This window comes from Arvicanthis niloticus, chromosome 12, assembly GCF_011762505.2.
Source record: "Arvicanthis niloticus isolate mArvNil1 chromosome 12, mArvNil1.pat.X, whole genome shotgun sequence".
NCBI classification, from domain to species: Eukaryota; Metazoa; Chordata; class Mammalia; order Rodentia; family Muridae; genus Arvicanthis; species Arvicanthis niloticus.
Window position 1 is genome coordinate 20,484,264 of NC_047669.1, and position 13,724 is coordinate 20,497,987.

Genomic DNA, 13,724 nt, shown 5'->3' on the forward strand with positions numbered 1-13,724 from the left:
GGCGGCCCGCGGGAGAGAGGGGAGGAGAAAGCAGAGAAGAGTGGGGCCGGCGGCCGAGGGAGAAGGGAAGGAGCGCCGGGAGCAGACGCGCGGGGACTCGGCGAGGGTGCGTCCCGAGCAGCGACAACTCCGGGAGTCCCAGCCGGGGCAGCGAGGAGGATGGTGGCGGCGGGGCGCGGGCCAGCCCGACCGTGGGCGCCGTGAGCCGGAGCGCAGCGCCCGGCATGCGGCTGCGGTCCCCGGCCTCGGCCCCGCTCCGTCCCCGCCGCGCGCCCCCGCCGAGCGGCGCGCACCATGCCGCGGGTGCCCGCGACCCTCTACGCCTGTCTGCTCGGGCTCTGCGCGCTCCTGCCGCGCCTCGCAGGTAAGCCGCGCCGCCCCGCCCCGCCGCGCGCTCCGCAACTTTTGCTCGCCCGCCGCGGCTTGCGGGAGCCGATGGTGCAGTGCCTTCCCGGGCGTTCACTCCCGGGCGCTCACTCCCGGGCGCTCTCAGATGGGACGGCGGGGCGCGGGCTTCGGATCTGCGTGTGTTGGCCGGTTCCCTCCCGGGCTGAGGAGGAGCCTTCCCTTCCTGTGTAAACAGCGTGCGTCTGGTGGCCGAGCCCGAGGGCGCTGGGGACTTGGGAGGGAAAGCCTCCCCGCCCGGTGCTGGGGCCCCAGCTCTGCGCTCGCCTGCACAAAGCAGCCCTTGTAGCCCGCGGGGAGTAATGTGGGGGCCACAGTGCGGCGGCCCGGTCATCCCGGAGGTCTGTGGATAATGCAACTTTCTCTAAGTTTGCTCAAAATTAAAAGTTGTCACCACTCTCCGTAAATCCGAAGTCACGGCCACACATGGGACACCGCCATCTGATCCTGTTCTGTGCGGTGATTCATAAACACGGTGTCACGACTGCGTAGGGACTGCAGGCGCTGCCTTAGCCGTAGGCTCCCTGGCGGTGATGCAAGAGCCCCCAGCTACCTGCGTTAAGTTTTCAGACTTGGGAGTGGCAGTTAAGTCTTTAGAGCCTGGCGGTGGTGGCACTTGCCTTTAATCCCAGCAGGGTGGGGAGGGGCAGAGGCAGCCTGGTCTTTAGAGCAAGCTCAGACAGCTAAGGCTACACAGTGAGACCCTGTCTCAAAAAAAAAAAAAAAAAAAAAGTCCCTACAAGAAGGATGAATGATAGTTGGCGCTCGAGCTGCCAGGGACGTGAGCTTGTCCTACCTCCTCCAAACCTACCCACTCAAAGCAGGCGTTTCCTAACTTTCTCCTTCCCGTCGGAAGTAATTGTGTATTGATTAAGGGTGCGCTATTCACCTTCAAGCCCGAAACACTCGCTTGCCTTTCAGGCCCCAGCGGTTGCTTGGCCTCTAGAACTCGGTTCCCCTACCGCGTCTCATTTACATGAAGGAGGTTGAGGTTTCCATCTGAGAGCGAGGAGGGAGTTGAGGAAACAAAAACGTCGTTCAGGCCCCAGTCCAAACTTAATACTGTAGCAAGGCTGCCTTTATGGGAAAATAAGTAGATCAGTGGGTCCCACCCACCCCTTCCCCCAATCTGGCAACCGGTGTCCATCTTTCGTGTTCCAAAGGGTCCCCAGGGAAACTCAAAGAGATGTAACTTGAATCACCATCCTCTGGAATATATCCCTGTCAACTGTCTTTAGGACTGGGTTTTAGTTTGAAGTTATACTCTTGATAGTTGGGTGGAAACTTTTTCCTTTGTGTGTGTGTGTGTGTGTGTGTGTGTGTGTGATGGTGTATTTTATTTTTTTTTTGTCAGAATAAACACTCAGCAACCTTACCTTACTTTCTCCTTTTCTGTTAGCATTCTATGAAATTCAACTTTGGGATGGCTCACGTTTCTTTCCGGTTAGCCATTTGATTCGAATGAAAACTCAAACGTTTCCCCATTGCAAAAATTCTAATCTTTATTTAGTTGAGTTTCCTGGAAACCTGTTTTTATCTTATTTCTATCCCATCCCCTGACTCTTCCCAGATCCATTCTCCTTCCCTATGAGCCCAACTCTGTGTCCATAAAAAAAAAAAAAAAAAAAAAAAAAAAAAAAAAAAAAAAAAAAAAAAAACCACAATGGCCTGGTCCTCAATTTGAGCCTTCTCTACTTAGGAGGAGGCAACGTTCTTAGAGAAAACTTTCCTCCATGTATTCAACTACTGTCAATAGCTCCATGGCTGGGTCTTTATCATTATTTTAATGTATCCCCCACCAGGCCTGTAACTCACTATGCAGACCAGGCTGGCTTCTAATTTCCAGAGATCCCTTTGCCTGTACCTCCCAAATGTTGGCTTTAAAGGAGTGCCCCACCCCCAGGTGTCCTTCAGGTTATTAGTTTTTCATCTGCATGTGATTTCCCCTCTTTGAAAGTTGCAGTGCCTCAGAACAGGCTCTTCCAGAGAAGGGCCATGGGGGCCGTGTGGCTTTGTCTCTTGTCTCTGGGTGGGAGAGTGGTGAGCCCAAGCCCAGGGCTATTTGGTCTTTTGTACCCCATTTTGGAGCCTAGGTGGTTTACTTTCAGGGTCTTCAGAGTTAGGTTTGTCCACTGTGCTGTGATCACAGGCTTGCCTTTTGCCATCCCTTGCCGCCAGCCCCCAAAAGTCAGTAAAATGGAATAAATCTGTTACCAGCCTCCGGACTGGGTCACCTCCTTCTTAGACTGCCAGGTCAGAAGGAGTGGCTCATTTGGACAATTTGACTTAGCTTCCAGTGTTACTGACGTACCTTCATTCCGTTTACTCTTCCTCTTGTCCCCTCCATTCCCCTCCTCTTTCATTCTTTCTTGAAAGATGGCAAGACCCTTCTCCAGTTCATCTCTCCCTTGCTAATGGGAACATAATTTGGAAGGAAAATAAGTTACCTTGGGAAAGAAATAGTATTGTGAAGAATAGTGCCTATATGCGGGGGTGTGGGGGTGTGGGGGTGTGGGGGTGTGGGGGTGGTGTTTCCTAGTCTTGTCACCCCGCAAGTAACAAAATCTTAAGTTTAAGGGCTCATTGTAAATAAGCCTTTGTTGTGTTGCCCTACCCTTACCCCCCACCAGGAGTTATCTCCTTAATTATTCCAGGCTAGAACCTGATACACAGGCTCTTCTCCCAAAACCAGGGAAGGGCTGCGCTGGGGAGGCCTTCCATGCCCACTTCCGTTCTAAAACAGAGGGAGGAGTCTGGTCTCGCTCCTGCTGCATGGCTGGAGTCATACTTGCTGCCGTGGTTTATTATTTTATAAGCAATCAGATGTTCTTTTAGTGAGTGCCCTGCAAATTAGTGTGCTCCGAATACCAAGAGCCCTTTGTTGATTTAGAGAATTCGAATTGGCAGCCCCGGTCCTCCTCACCCTGTCCCTGGCCCACCGTGGCTGTAGGCAGATGCGGGATGGGGGTGGGGCTGGAGCTGCTGGAATTTGGCTGAGTTTGCAGCTCCCTTTAGGTAACCAGGCCCAGTCGCGGAAATGCAAAGGGTGGCCTTGGTTCTTAGGCTACTGTTTACCTTCTGGGATTTGCATTTTAACTTCGCCCGCCTTAGTTTGTGGGGGCTTTTCATGTAGGGGATCGAGGCAGAAGAGGGCAGGGCCTAATTAGTCCTAATTAGTATTCCTCCCTTGCTTGTTCTCCATGCTTATTTAGCTACTGAGGCAACGAAGAATTAAAATATCTAAGTAGTTTGGCAAATCGCCCTTTGTGCCTGCCTACCCCAGTAACAACTTTTTCTTCTTCAGCCGGGTCATGGAAATATTCTGGGAGGTTTTAACAAGATCGGCAATGTGGGATAATTGCGCTGTTCTTAAATGATAAGGTGGCTTTCAGAGGTTGTGTGCTGCAGGGGCTGGGAGTCTGGGGGGCCCCTCACAGGTGTTTTCAGTTGGCTGGGCGAGCGCTTTGGAAGACACAGATAATTTACATCTCCACACATAACAGTAGCAAAATTACATTTGTGAGGTAGTGACGAAGATAATTTTATGGTTGGGTCACCACAACACGAGGAGCTTTATTAAAAGGTCGCAGCATTAGGAAGTTTGAGAACTACTGCTTTAAAGGGTCATAGGCACCCATTTGTTTTTGCTTTGATTGAGTGCAGGTTTTGGTCGGCTGGGGCAAGACTCTGCACCAGGGCCATCGAGCTGACTCACCCCGTAGGCGGAGCCTGCAGCGTGGGGCCAGCCTCACTCCATCCCTTCCGCAGCTTTGTCATAGTTGTCCCTGGTAGAGCCAGGACCTACTTCTGCACAGGATCCTTTAATTATTCTTATCCCTCACTCAAAAGTAATCCTGTTAGAACTCCTCAGATCACATCGAACTGCCTAGAGCCTTCCAGGCTTCCGGTTCTGCTGGAAGCCCCGTGGCCTCCGGCCCTTCTTCCCTGATCTCTCACCACTGTCTCCTCACAGACTTTATATTGTCCTGCCCGCTTGCGTTCTCCTGCCTGGACTGGTTTCCTAGTAGCTGCTGTCGGGCCTGGTCATGGTGATTCCCGATCAAGCGCAGTGTCCTCAGCCGTTCTCATCTAAAGCTGCCTCCTCGTTCCTCGTAGCTTCTTTCTTGGTTTCTCTCCCTCGGCGTTTTACCCCATCTACCATCCCACCTTGTTTCTTCTCCTTTTCTCTCAATTGCTCCACCCCACCCACCAGGCCTCACTTTGAAGTCAGGGTCAAAATGGGCAGCTGCTACCAGGAGGAATCATTCTGGGGGCTGGGCAGCCACGTTGCAAGGTGTCAAGATTCCTTGAGCTGGAATCCATGATAAAGTCTTGTTGCTTCAACCACTGAACTGTGTATGCTGGAGAGGCTGGGCGGGGCGCTCAGAGTCCTTTTTTGTTTTTGTTTTTTTTTTTTTTTTGTTTTTTTTTTTTCCTCAATTGACCTTTCTTTCCCATAGCTTTAAAACCTCAAAGAATATGGAAGTTTTAGCTCTTCAGACCCAGTTTCCCTGTTATCAGCATCTTACACGTTAATTAGTGTGGTGTAGTTGTTAAAGTGGATGAACCAGATTGACACACTGATTAACCAAGGTCCTCAGACTTCCTGAGGTTTTACCCTTTCCTGTTGGGGGATCCATTGGGGGTGCCACATTACTGTCATTGCTCTCTTGGGTGCCTCTTGGCTGGGGTGGTTCTGTCTATACTTGCTTTAGTTGCTTTTGACAGTTCAGAGTTCTGGTCAGTTATTCTGCAGACACTGCCCCTGTTTTACAGACACTGATTTTGTTTTTCTTCTCTTGAGTAGGTGGAATCTTGTGTGTGTGTGTGTGTGTGTGTGTGTGTGTGTGAGGATTGTAAGGGTAACTAGTTGCCTCCTCTTTTCTCGTTTGAGAAAGAGACTCATTTATCACAGGCTGGCTTCAAGCTCTCTGCGTGCCTTAGGTCCTGAACGAATCCTTCTGCCTCTACCTCCTGGGTGCTAACTATTCCATTTACATGGTGCTGGGTCCTAAACCCAAGGCCTCTTGAATCTAGCACTATACCAGTTAGCTGCATCCCAGCCTTCGATTGCCTTAGTTGAGCTGGCTCCAGGGTTAAGAGCACACGCTGCTCTCGTAGAGGATCCTAGTGTGTGAGGTGGCTCACAACTACTTGTAACTCCAGCTCCAGGGGCTCTGATGTCCCTGACCTCTGAGGGCACCAGCATGCATGTGCACAGTCCCACATACAGACCCATTCACATAATTAACATAATTGTCAAAAACATTTTTTCCTTTAAAAATTTTGATGTGTGCGTGCATACTTGTGAACATTGTGTGTGCACATCTCTATGTGCAGCTGGTGAGCACACATACATGTAGAAACTTCTGAGGAGGACATTGGGTATCTTCTCCAGCCTGCTGTGTAGCTTCCTTCATAGTGACACTGAGTCTCCCTGAGCCTGAAGCTCACCATTGACTGAGCTGGCTGGCTGCCTGTCTCTGCCTCCCAGGGCTGGGTTTTCTTCTAGCACCAATGAGCACCTTATATAATTTGTTGAGTGTATAAGTAGGGTATGCTGGGAAGACTCCTCCTGTTTTTTCTCAGCACCCATTAGCCCAGGCTATTCCCCTAATGACCCCTGTTCTGCATAATTGGTCCCCATTGGAACCTTTTACGTCAGTGTTTCTCTGTTACAGTTACATGTCCTCCATTTTCATTCAAAAGCAGCATTAAATACACTAATGCAACTTGCTTTTTTTTAGATTTGTTTGTTTATTTATTTATTTATTATGAGTATATTTATTATTATATACGATGTAGCTGTTTCAGACACACCAGAAGAGGGCATCAGATCTCATTACAGATGGTTGTGAGCCACCATGTGGTTGCTGGGATTTGAACTCAGGACCTCTGGAAGTGCAGTCAGTGCTCTTAACCACTGAGCCATCTCTCCAGCCCTTGCTTTTTGTTTTTAACTCAACTAAACATTGGGGTAAACTTCAGATCAGGGTGTCCACTCTTTTTATAGCTTCACAATGTCTCATTGTATGAATTGCTGTTTCAAAATTGGAACGTCACCACCTTGAGAGGTACTGTGTACTAGAATTACTAGCATCAGCAGTTCAAGGCCAGCCTTAGCTACATAGTGAGTTTGAGACCATCCAAGGTCTATGAGACATCAACAACCAATCAACCAGAAAAAAAAAAAAAAAAAAAAAAGCAAGTCCTATCTGTAAAGCTTACAGTATTGTGGGTGTTTGGTAGATGTCTGACGTTCTGAAAGACAATCTTAAGACAGACCTGATTGAGGGAGAATCTTCCTAGGAAATACTTGAGTTTTGGGGTACCATCTTTAGATGTGACCATGTAGTTGCTGGACATGTGTGGGTCATAGTTCGGATGTGGGGAGAAGCACCCCAGTGCCTCACTCCCTTCAAGTTGTAGAACTCATTCTGATTTGGTACCTGCTTTTACTCGCTTCTGTTGCCCCCTAGAATGTTTTAGATCAGGCAGTTACAGCTGCTGGCTGTCTCCTTCAGTGATAGTTACCCAACTTCGGATGTTCAGGGTGGGCAGAAGTGAGAGGTGCAGCCTAGAGCAAGGGGGATCTAGAGGGTCCTGCCGAAATTTAGGTCAGAGGGCTGCTTTGAGCTATTGGCTCTGGGGGGGCTAGGCAGGAAGGGTTGGGTTAGAAAACTCATTTCACACATCTTGGATGGATGCTAGGCTGGACGTAGACTGTCTGCATGTGATTGATGAGAGAGGAACTGAGTCAGTGAGTTTTGGAGCATATTTTTTAGATCGTATTTTGTAATACCCCCCATCCCCCTCCCTCCCCCACATCCCTCCCCCCCCTCCCCCCCAAGACTTGAAGTTAGAGAGTTGAAGCTGAGAGCTGAGCTGGGACATGTCTGCAAACAACCAAGAGGAGACATGGCTGCTGGCTGGGCCAGTGACACTTATCTCTGTGACCTAGACACAACATTGCGACATAGGTGAACTCTGTCTGCTTGGCTTTCTATGTGTTGTTTCCTTCCTTTTCAGACTGCTTAGTGGTGCCGGTGACTCATGCAGCCAAGTCCAAACTCTGAAATATTAATAGGTGGAGAGCAGAGATGCCAAGGGAGGTGACTGGCACTGGGAGGTCATTGGCACACAGCCAATGGGTTTGGGTTTGGGGCTTCTTGCTGGACACCCCTCCAGCTCCCAGAAGCAGCACCTATAGTGTGGGCTGTAGCCAGTGCGGAGCTCAGAGATTAGGCAATGAAGCCTGTCTGGAATCTGGATCTGTCCCAAGGGCAACCTTAATTTTAGGGCAGATGAATGTTGTAAATCTAATCCATTAGTGAGTATGAATATGCAATATTAGTAGAAATAACTAGTAATGCAGAGGCGCTTGATGTTTTTATGGATGTACAGTATGATTTTTGTTCTTGTTTTTTTAGACAGACACTCACTGTAGCTCAGGCTGGCTTGAACTCATAGGTGCCACTTGTGACAGCACTCCTGGTTGCTCCTCTAGAGTGCTGGGATTGCAGGCGTGAGCCAACACACCCTGCTGACTGACTGTTGTCCTACCAGGTGTCCCTTGTATCACTGAGCCTTTATTGTGGTTCTGGCCTTTTGGAGGAGGTAGACCAGGAGCCTGTGGATTGTCTGGCCTAGTCAGAAAAGAGTTTGTACAAACAAGCCCTGGGTCCCCAGCCTGGACTCCTGGGGCTCAGGTAATCAGGAAGTACTAGCTGTGAATTCATGTGGTTTTGAGCTGAACCCTAAGTGAGGGACCAAGAACTTGTTCAGACCTCGGTGTGGTTAGCAATCTCCTCCAGAAGCTGTGTGTGAAACTCAGAGGACCACAGCCTTCCTGGAACCCCTGTGGACCTGCTTCTGGTCAATTGGGGTCCTTGTTCCCAGTCATCTTCTCTGCTTTACTTCTGTTTTATGTGAACAATGTGGCAGTTTAATTACTCTGCCTGGAACCACCTTCAGCTCACAGGCTCCCAAGTTTTATTACATTGCCAAGCTAATTTTGTGCATGCACATACACACACACACACACACACACACACACACACTTCTTTATTTTCTTTCTTTCTTTCTTTCTTTCTTTTTTTTTTTTCGAGACAGGGTTTCTCTGTTAGCCTTGGCTGTCCTGGAACTCACTCTGTAGACCAGGCTGGCCTCGAACTCCTTTATTTTCTTAAAAAAAAAAAAAGGCCAGGAGGGGTTGGTTTGTGTGTGGTGAGGTTGAGGAGGGACAGAGAAAAGCAACTTTTGTTTAAGAGTTGGCTTTTCCTTTCCTCAGATGGCTTCTGACAGGTAGGGGGATTTAGCCCAGACCAGATTTTTTTTTGCAGCACACACATCTGTTCTCAAGGACTTAGGTATTTGGAAATCACTGCTTTAAAACTGGAAAGGAAGCCGGTGTGCTAGCATGTCTGTGCCTGTACTCCTGACGTTGGGGAGGCTGAAGCAGGAGGGTCAGGTGTTCAAGGGCAGATTCAGCTGTATGAGATTTTGTCTAAAAAGCAAAAACCAAAAAGCTAGACCAAAGTAGAAAGGAGGCTCTGTCAGGGAGAGCCTGTGAGTCCTGCTTCCCTGGTCCTGAAGATCTAGGACCTTGCATGGCTAGGCCCCTGTGGCTCCTTCTGCTGATGTGGGTCCTATCCAGAGGATGAAGCTGCCTGCCTGCGAGCAATGCTGGCACTCTGCTCCTGTCCCTGGGGACAGCTGCTGTGGATGAGGGGGTTCAGAGTTCAGAGTCAGGGTCCTGCCTGGCAGAAGCCACTGTTCTCTCCAGACTCCAGAAGACTCCCTCTCTTCCTTGCTTTCCAGGCTCCAGGCCCTCCTCTTTTTGTCTTTCCTATCTCAGCTACCAGTTGTACTCCAGCAGGTTTTCCCCTTCTCTTCTCCCTCAGCGTGGTCCTGCTGCTTCTTAACCTGCCCCACCTCCACCCTGTCCCAGCTCCTCGGCCACTTATGATGTTTGTGGGTTTTTACAGCAAGTGACAGAGGAGAAGCAGAATGTTAAAAACCGTAAATTAGGGAACTGCTGGGGTTCCTTTCCCCAGCTTTTCTCCCTTTATTTTGATACTTCTCTTACTTTTTACAGTTTTGCTTATTTTGATGTATTTGTATGATTGACAAGTACGGGAAAGAAAAAGTATAGATTTACGTTATACAGCGATGTTTTAATGTATTATATATAGTATGACATGACACCACAAGCTAAGAGATGCTTATTACTTCACATGGGGACGTGTGTGTGTGTGTGTGTGTGTGTGTGTGTGTTAAGACTGCTTATGATCGACTTTCTCTGGGCTGGAGAGATGGCTCACTGGTTAAGAGCACTTGCTACTCTTATAGAGGACTTGGGGTTGGTTCCCAGCATCCACATGTCTGTTCCCCCAGTTCCAGGGTATCTCACGCCCTCTTCTGGCTTCCATGGGCACTGCACACATGTGGTGCACAGACAGACATGGAAACAAACCTAACACATTAAAAAAATCATGAAAAAAAAAGGAAGGTCTTTGTCATGAGTTTTCAAGCACACAGCATATTAGTCATGCAGTACAGCAGGTTTATAAGATGTGTTCATCCAATCTACAATTTTTACAGTTTATTGATTCTTTGTGAATTTCACATCACCCCAATCCCACTCATCCCCCATCCCTCCATCTCTGCCATCCACCCTTGCAACAAAACCAAAAAAACTATCTCTCTGTGGAAGCTGCAGTGTGTCACCGTGTGTCACACTGTATACCCTTTTGCCCAAACATCTTTACTTGCAAATGTTCATTGGTCTGGTTTGAGGCCTCTGGCTTCTGCTACACCATCAATACTGGCTCCTCACTGGGACTCCTCAGATATCCTGCTGTTGCCATGAGTCTCGGAGATCCTGTAGCTTTGGATCTGCAGGACCAGCCCCTTGACATGCTCCAGAGATTCATAGTCTCATAGACGGGTTCACAGTTGGAGTGGACCAACTCAAAGCCCTGGATCTGGGCCTGGGTGGTGGCTCTCCTCCCCTCACACCATTGGGGCCAGCTCCCAGCACTGCTTGGCAAGGGCCCTGCTTACCCGAGTGCCAAAGCCAGCAAAGGAGCAGGCCAGCTTTCACTCAGTTTACATCCTCAGGCCAGCCCTCAGACATGGATGATGATAACATGGGCCAGCAACATCAACACAGACCCCTGCTGCTGCAGGGCCGTGAACCCAGACATGGTCCTCGGTGGCAGCACAAGCCAGGACCTCACATGGCCTCAGGTGGCAGTGCAGGCTTCTGACATCAGGCTCTTCTTCACTACCCTTGAGTCTCCAGTCCGCCTCTCTTCACTGTGCGCACACCTACCCCTCTCTCCCATCTCGCCACCACTTCCTTACACCTGGTTGCCCTCCACTCCACCCTCACTGTGGTAGTGGGCAGGGTTTCTCCCATCTCATTCCCTGCCCTGTGCGCCCTCAGCAACCACCATGCTGTTCTCTGCTTCTGTTAAGATTGAGTTTTAGATTCCACGAGCCTGCTGCGTGCAGCTAACAAGGCTGTGTCCTTCTGTACCTGGCTTATTTTATCACATACTCCAAGCTGGGCAGTGGTGGTACACGCCTGTAGTCCCAGCACTTGAGTTCGAGGCCAGTTTGCTCTAGAGAGTGAGTTCCAGGACAGTCATGACTATACAGAGAAACCCTCTCCTGAAAACCCCCCAAAATAATATCCTCTAGATTTTTTTCTTGTCACCCATGATTGAATCTCATTTTTAAAAGCTTAATGTTTCATTATATTTACAGTCTAAAATTTTTTATATCATTTTATTGTATATATTCTTGAAGAAAAAAAAATGAGGTGGGTTCTCACTATTTAGCCTGCATCTGCTTCCCAAATGTTGGGGTTAAAGGCATGTGTGTCCCTAGAGCCAGAGTTACAGGTGATTGTGAGCTGCCCAGCCTGGGTTCTGGGAACCAAAGGGGATCCGAGGCATGGCATTATACACTTTTTAAACTGCCTGGTCATTTCTCCATACCCTTGAGATAGGGTCTTAAGTAGTGCAGGCTAGCCTTGAACTTGTTGTGTAGATGAAGATGACCTTGACCTTTGGTCTGCTTTCTCTTCCCCATCTGGGTTTGCAGATGTACCCAACTTCACCAGGTGTAGGAGGTACTGATGGGGCCCAGAGCTCGCCGCTCGCCAGACAAGCACTGGACTGAGCGACTTCCTAGCACGAAGTCTGTAATCCATCTTGAGTTGCTTTTTGCATGTGGGGTGAGTTAAGGTTATAGTTTCATTCTGCGGGAGGCCACTCGTCTCAACACTGCCTACTGAAGAGACTAAGCTTCTAACGTGGCTGTTAGCACCATCGTTGAGAATCTGTTGACCATAAATGTGAAGGTTTATTTTATGGACTCTGTTTTGTTCCACTGTGTATCGCCTTTCCGTTTTGGGGGTTGAGGTGGGGCAGAGACAGTCAATGCAGGGCTGGTCTGGAGGCAGGATGAAAGGCAGGGAAAATCTCTAGGACATGAGGAGAGGAGCCCCTCTGCAGAAAAGCAAGAACAATCGCCAGCTGCTTAAGGCCTTCCTCCTTCCCTTCTGTAAACCTGCAGTTTTCTAGGAATCCCAGAAACCACATTTACTGAGAAAGGCTGTCTAAAACCCTGCAACCCTAGTGGCTTCTGGCTCTACCTTATCAGATTATAATCCGCCGCAAGGCATCTCTCCTGCCAAGAGACAAAGGGGGCTGGAGAGATAACGACTCAGTGACTCAGAGAGCTTGTGGCTCTCGAGGACCCAGGTTTGATTCCTAGAAGTCTGTGGAGGCTAACAAACCATCTGTAACTCCAGTTCCAGATCTGATGCCCTTAGGCATTCGTGCTGTGCACACACATACATGCAGCCAAAGCATTCATGCACAAAATAAAAATAAGTCTTTTAGTAACTCCTTGAAGTACCTTGAGAGACACCAGAATAGCCTATACAAGTAATGCTAAGACAATTGACTGCCGGGCGGTGGTGGCGCACGCCTTTAATCCCAGCACTTGGGAGGCAGACGCAGGCAGATTTCTGAGTTCGAGGCCAGCCTGGTCTACAGAGTGAGTTCCAGAACAGCCAGGGCTACACAGAGAAACCCTGTCTCAAAAAAAAAAAAAAAATCTTCTGACTTTGCTTGACAAACTGGCTAGTCCTGAAATTCTTTCCAGTGTTGAAGCCATGAACCCTGGTTTGGGCCCAGTCAAGGCTCTACAAGATTAGGGAGCTCCAGGTGGCTGAGGGTGACAGTGGGTGTGTGTGTGTGTGTCTCTGTCCCTCCCCACCGACATTGTAGCTTGGTGATATGTTTGAAATTGGGGAGTTTGATCCTTGCAGCTTTGTTCTTTTTCTTTAAAACTGCTTTAGCTCTTTAAGGTGAATTTTAGGATTTAACAGTGATCATTCCTTCCAACCTGCACACGGCACTCCATTTTGTTTTTACGTCTAATGGGTATGAATGTTTTGCTGCATGTATGCACATGTACCGTGTGTGTACCTGGCTCCTGCAGAGGTCAGAAGGCAGCACAGGATTCTCTGGAGCTGGAGTTACAGGAGATTGTGAGCTACCCTGTCCACTTCAAGAGCAACCAGTGCTCACAACTGCTGGGCCTTCTCTCCAGCCCCCCTCCCCCCCTTTAAAGATTTCTTTATTTATGTGGATGAGTACTCTATTCGCATGCATGCCTACAAGACAGAGAGGGCTTCCATCCCAGGGTAGATGCTTGTGAGCTTTCTTCCTTCTTCCTTCCTTTCTTTTAAGATTAGAAATCTCCTTTGTTATCGGAATTTTGTCTTTTAAACACTGATTGGATTGTTTTCATTCAGAGAAAAGCTCTGCTCTTGGCCAGAGGCCATCAGCTCTGTTTCTCAGAGGAAGGGAAAGGCTGGGCATGGGCAGGTTTACCAAGGACACCTGTGCTGTTGGTGCAGGTGAGGGGGGAGGAAAGAGCAGTAACTTTCATCTCATTCCCATGCTCGAGACCTCTCCCTAGATTAGTGGGGTGGGAGACGGAGGTTCACCTGGCTTTGAAGTTTTCCTTCTAATATTAGCTTCTCATTTTTTTTTTAATGATCAAAAAGATGTGTTGAGTTAATTTTTAAAAGTCACTTATTGCCAGGTGGTGGTGGGGCATCATGGCTTTAAGTCCGGCACTTGGGAGGAAGAGGCAGATGGATCTCTGTGAGTTGGAGGCCAGCCTGCTCTACAGAGTGAGTTCCAGGGCCACACAGAGAAACCGTGTCTCAAAAACGTCATTTGATTTATCGCCCGTCGTGTGTGTATGAGCATGTTGGATGCCCTGCTCTGTCT

The 13,724-nt window shown here is 49.0% G+C and overlaps 1 protein-coding gene across 2 annotated transcripts in view; it reads left to right on the forward strand.

Annotated features, from left to right (window-relative positions):
- Itgb5 (integrin subunit beta 5) overlaps window positions 1–13,724 on the forward strand; it is a 111,831-nt gene continuing 98,107 nt past the window's right edge. The window contains exon 1 of one of the 2 annotated variants that reach the window (XM_034514919.2): window positions 1–364. In XM_034514919.2, coding sequence (XP_034370810.1) covers window positions 295–364 — 70 coding nt within the window. In that variant the 5' untranslated portion in view covers window positions 1–294. The remainder of the gene's footprint in view (window positions 365–13,724) is intronic. The other variant, XM_034514918.2, reaches the window with a different exon arrangement.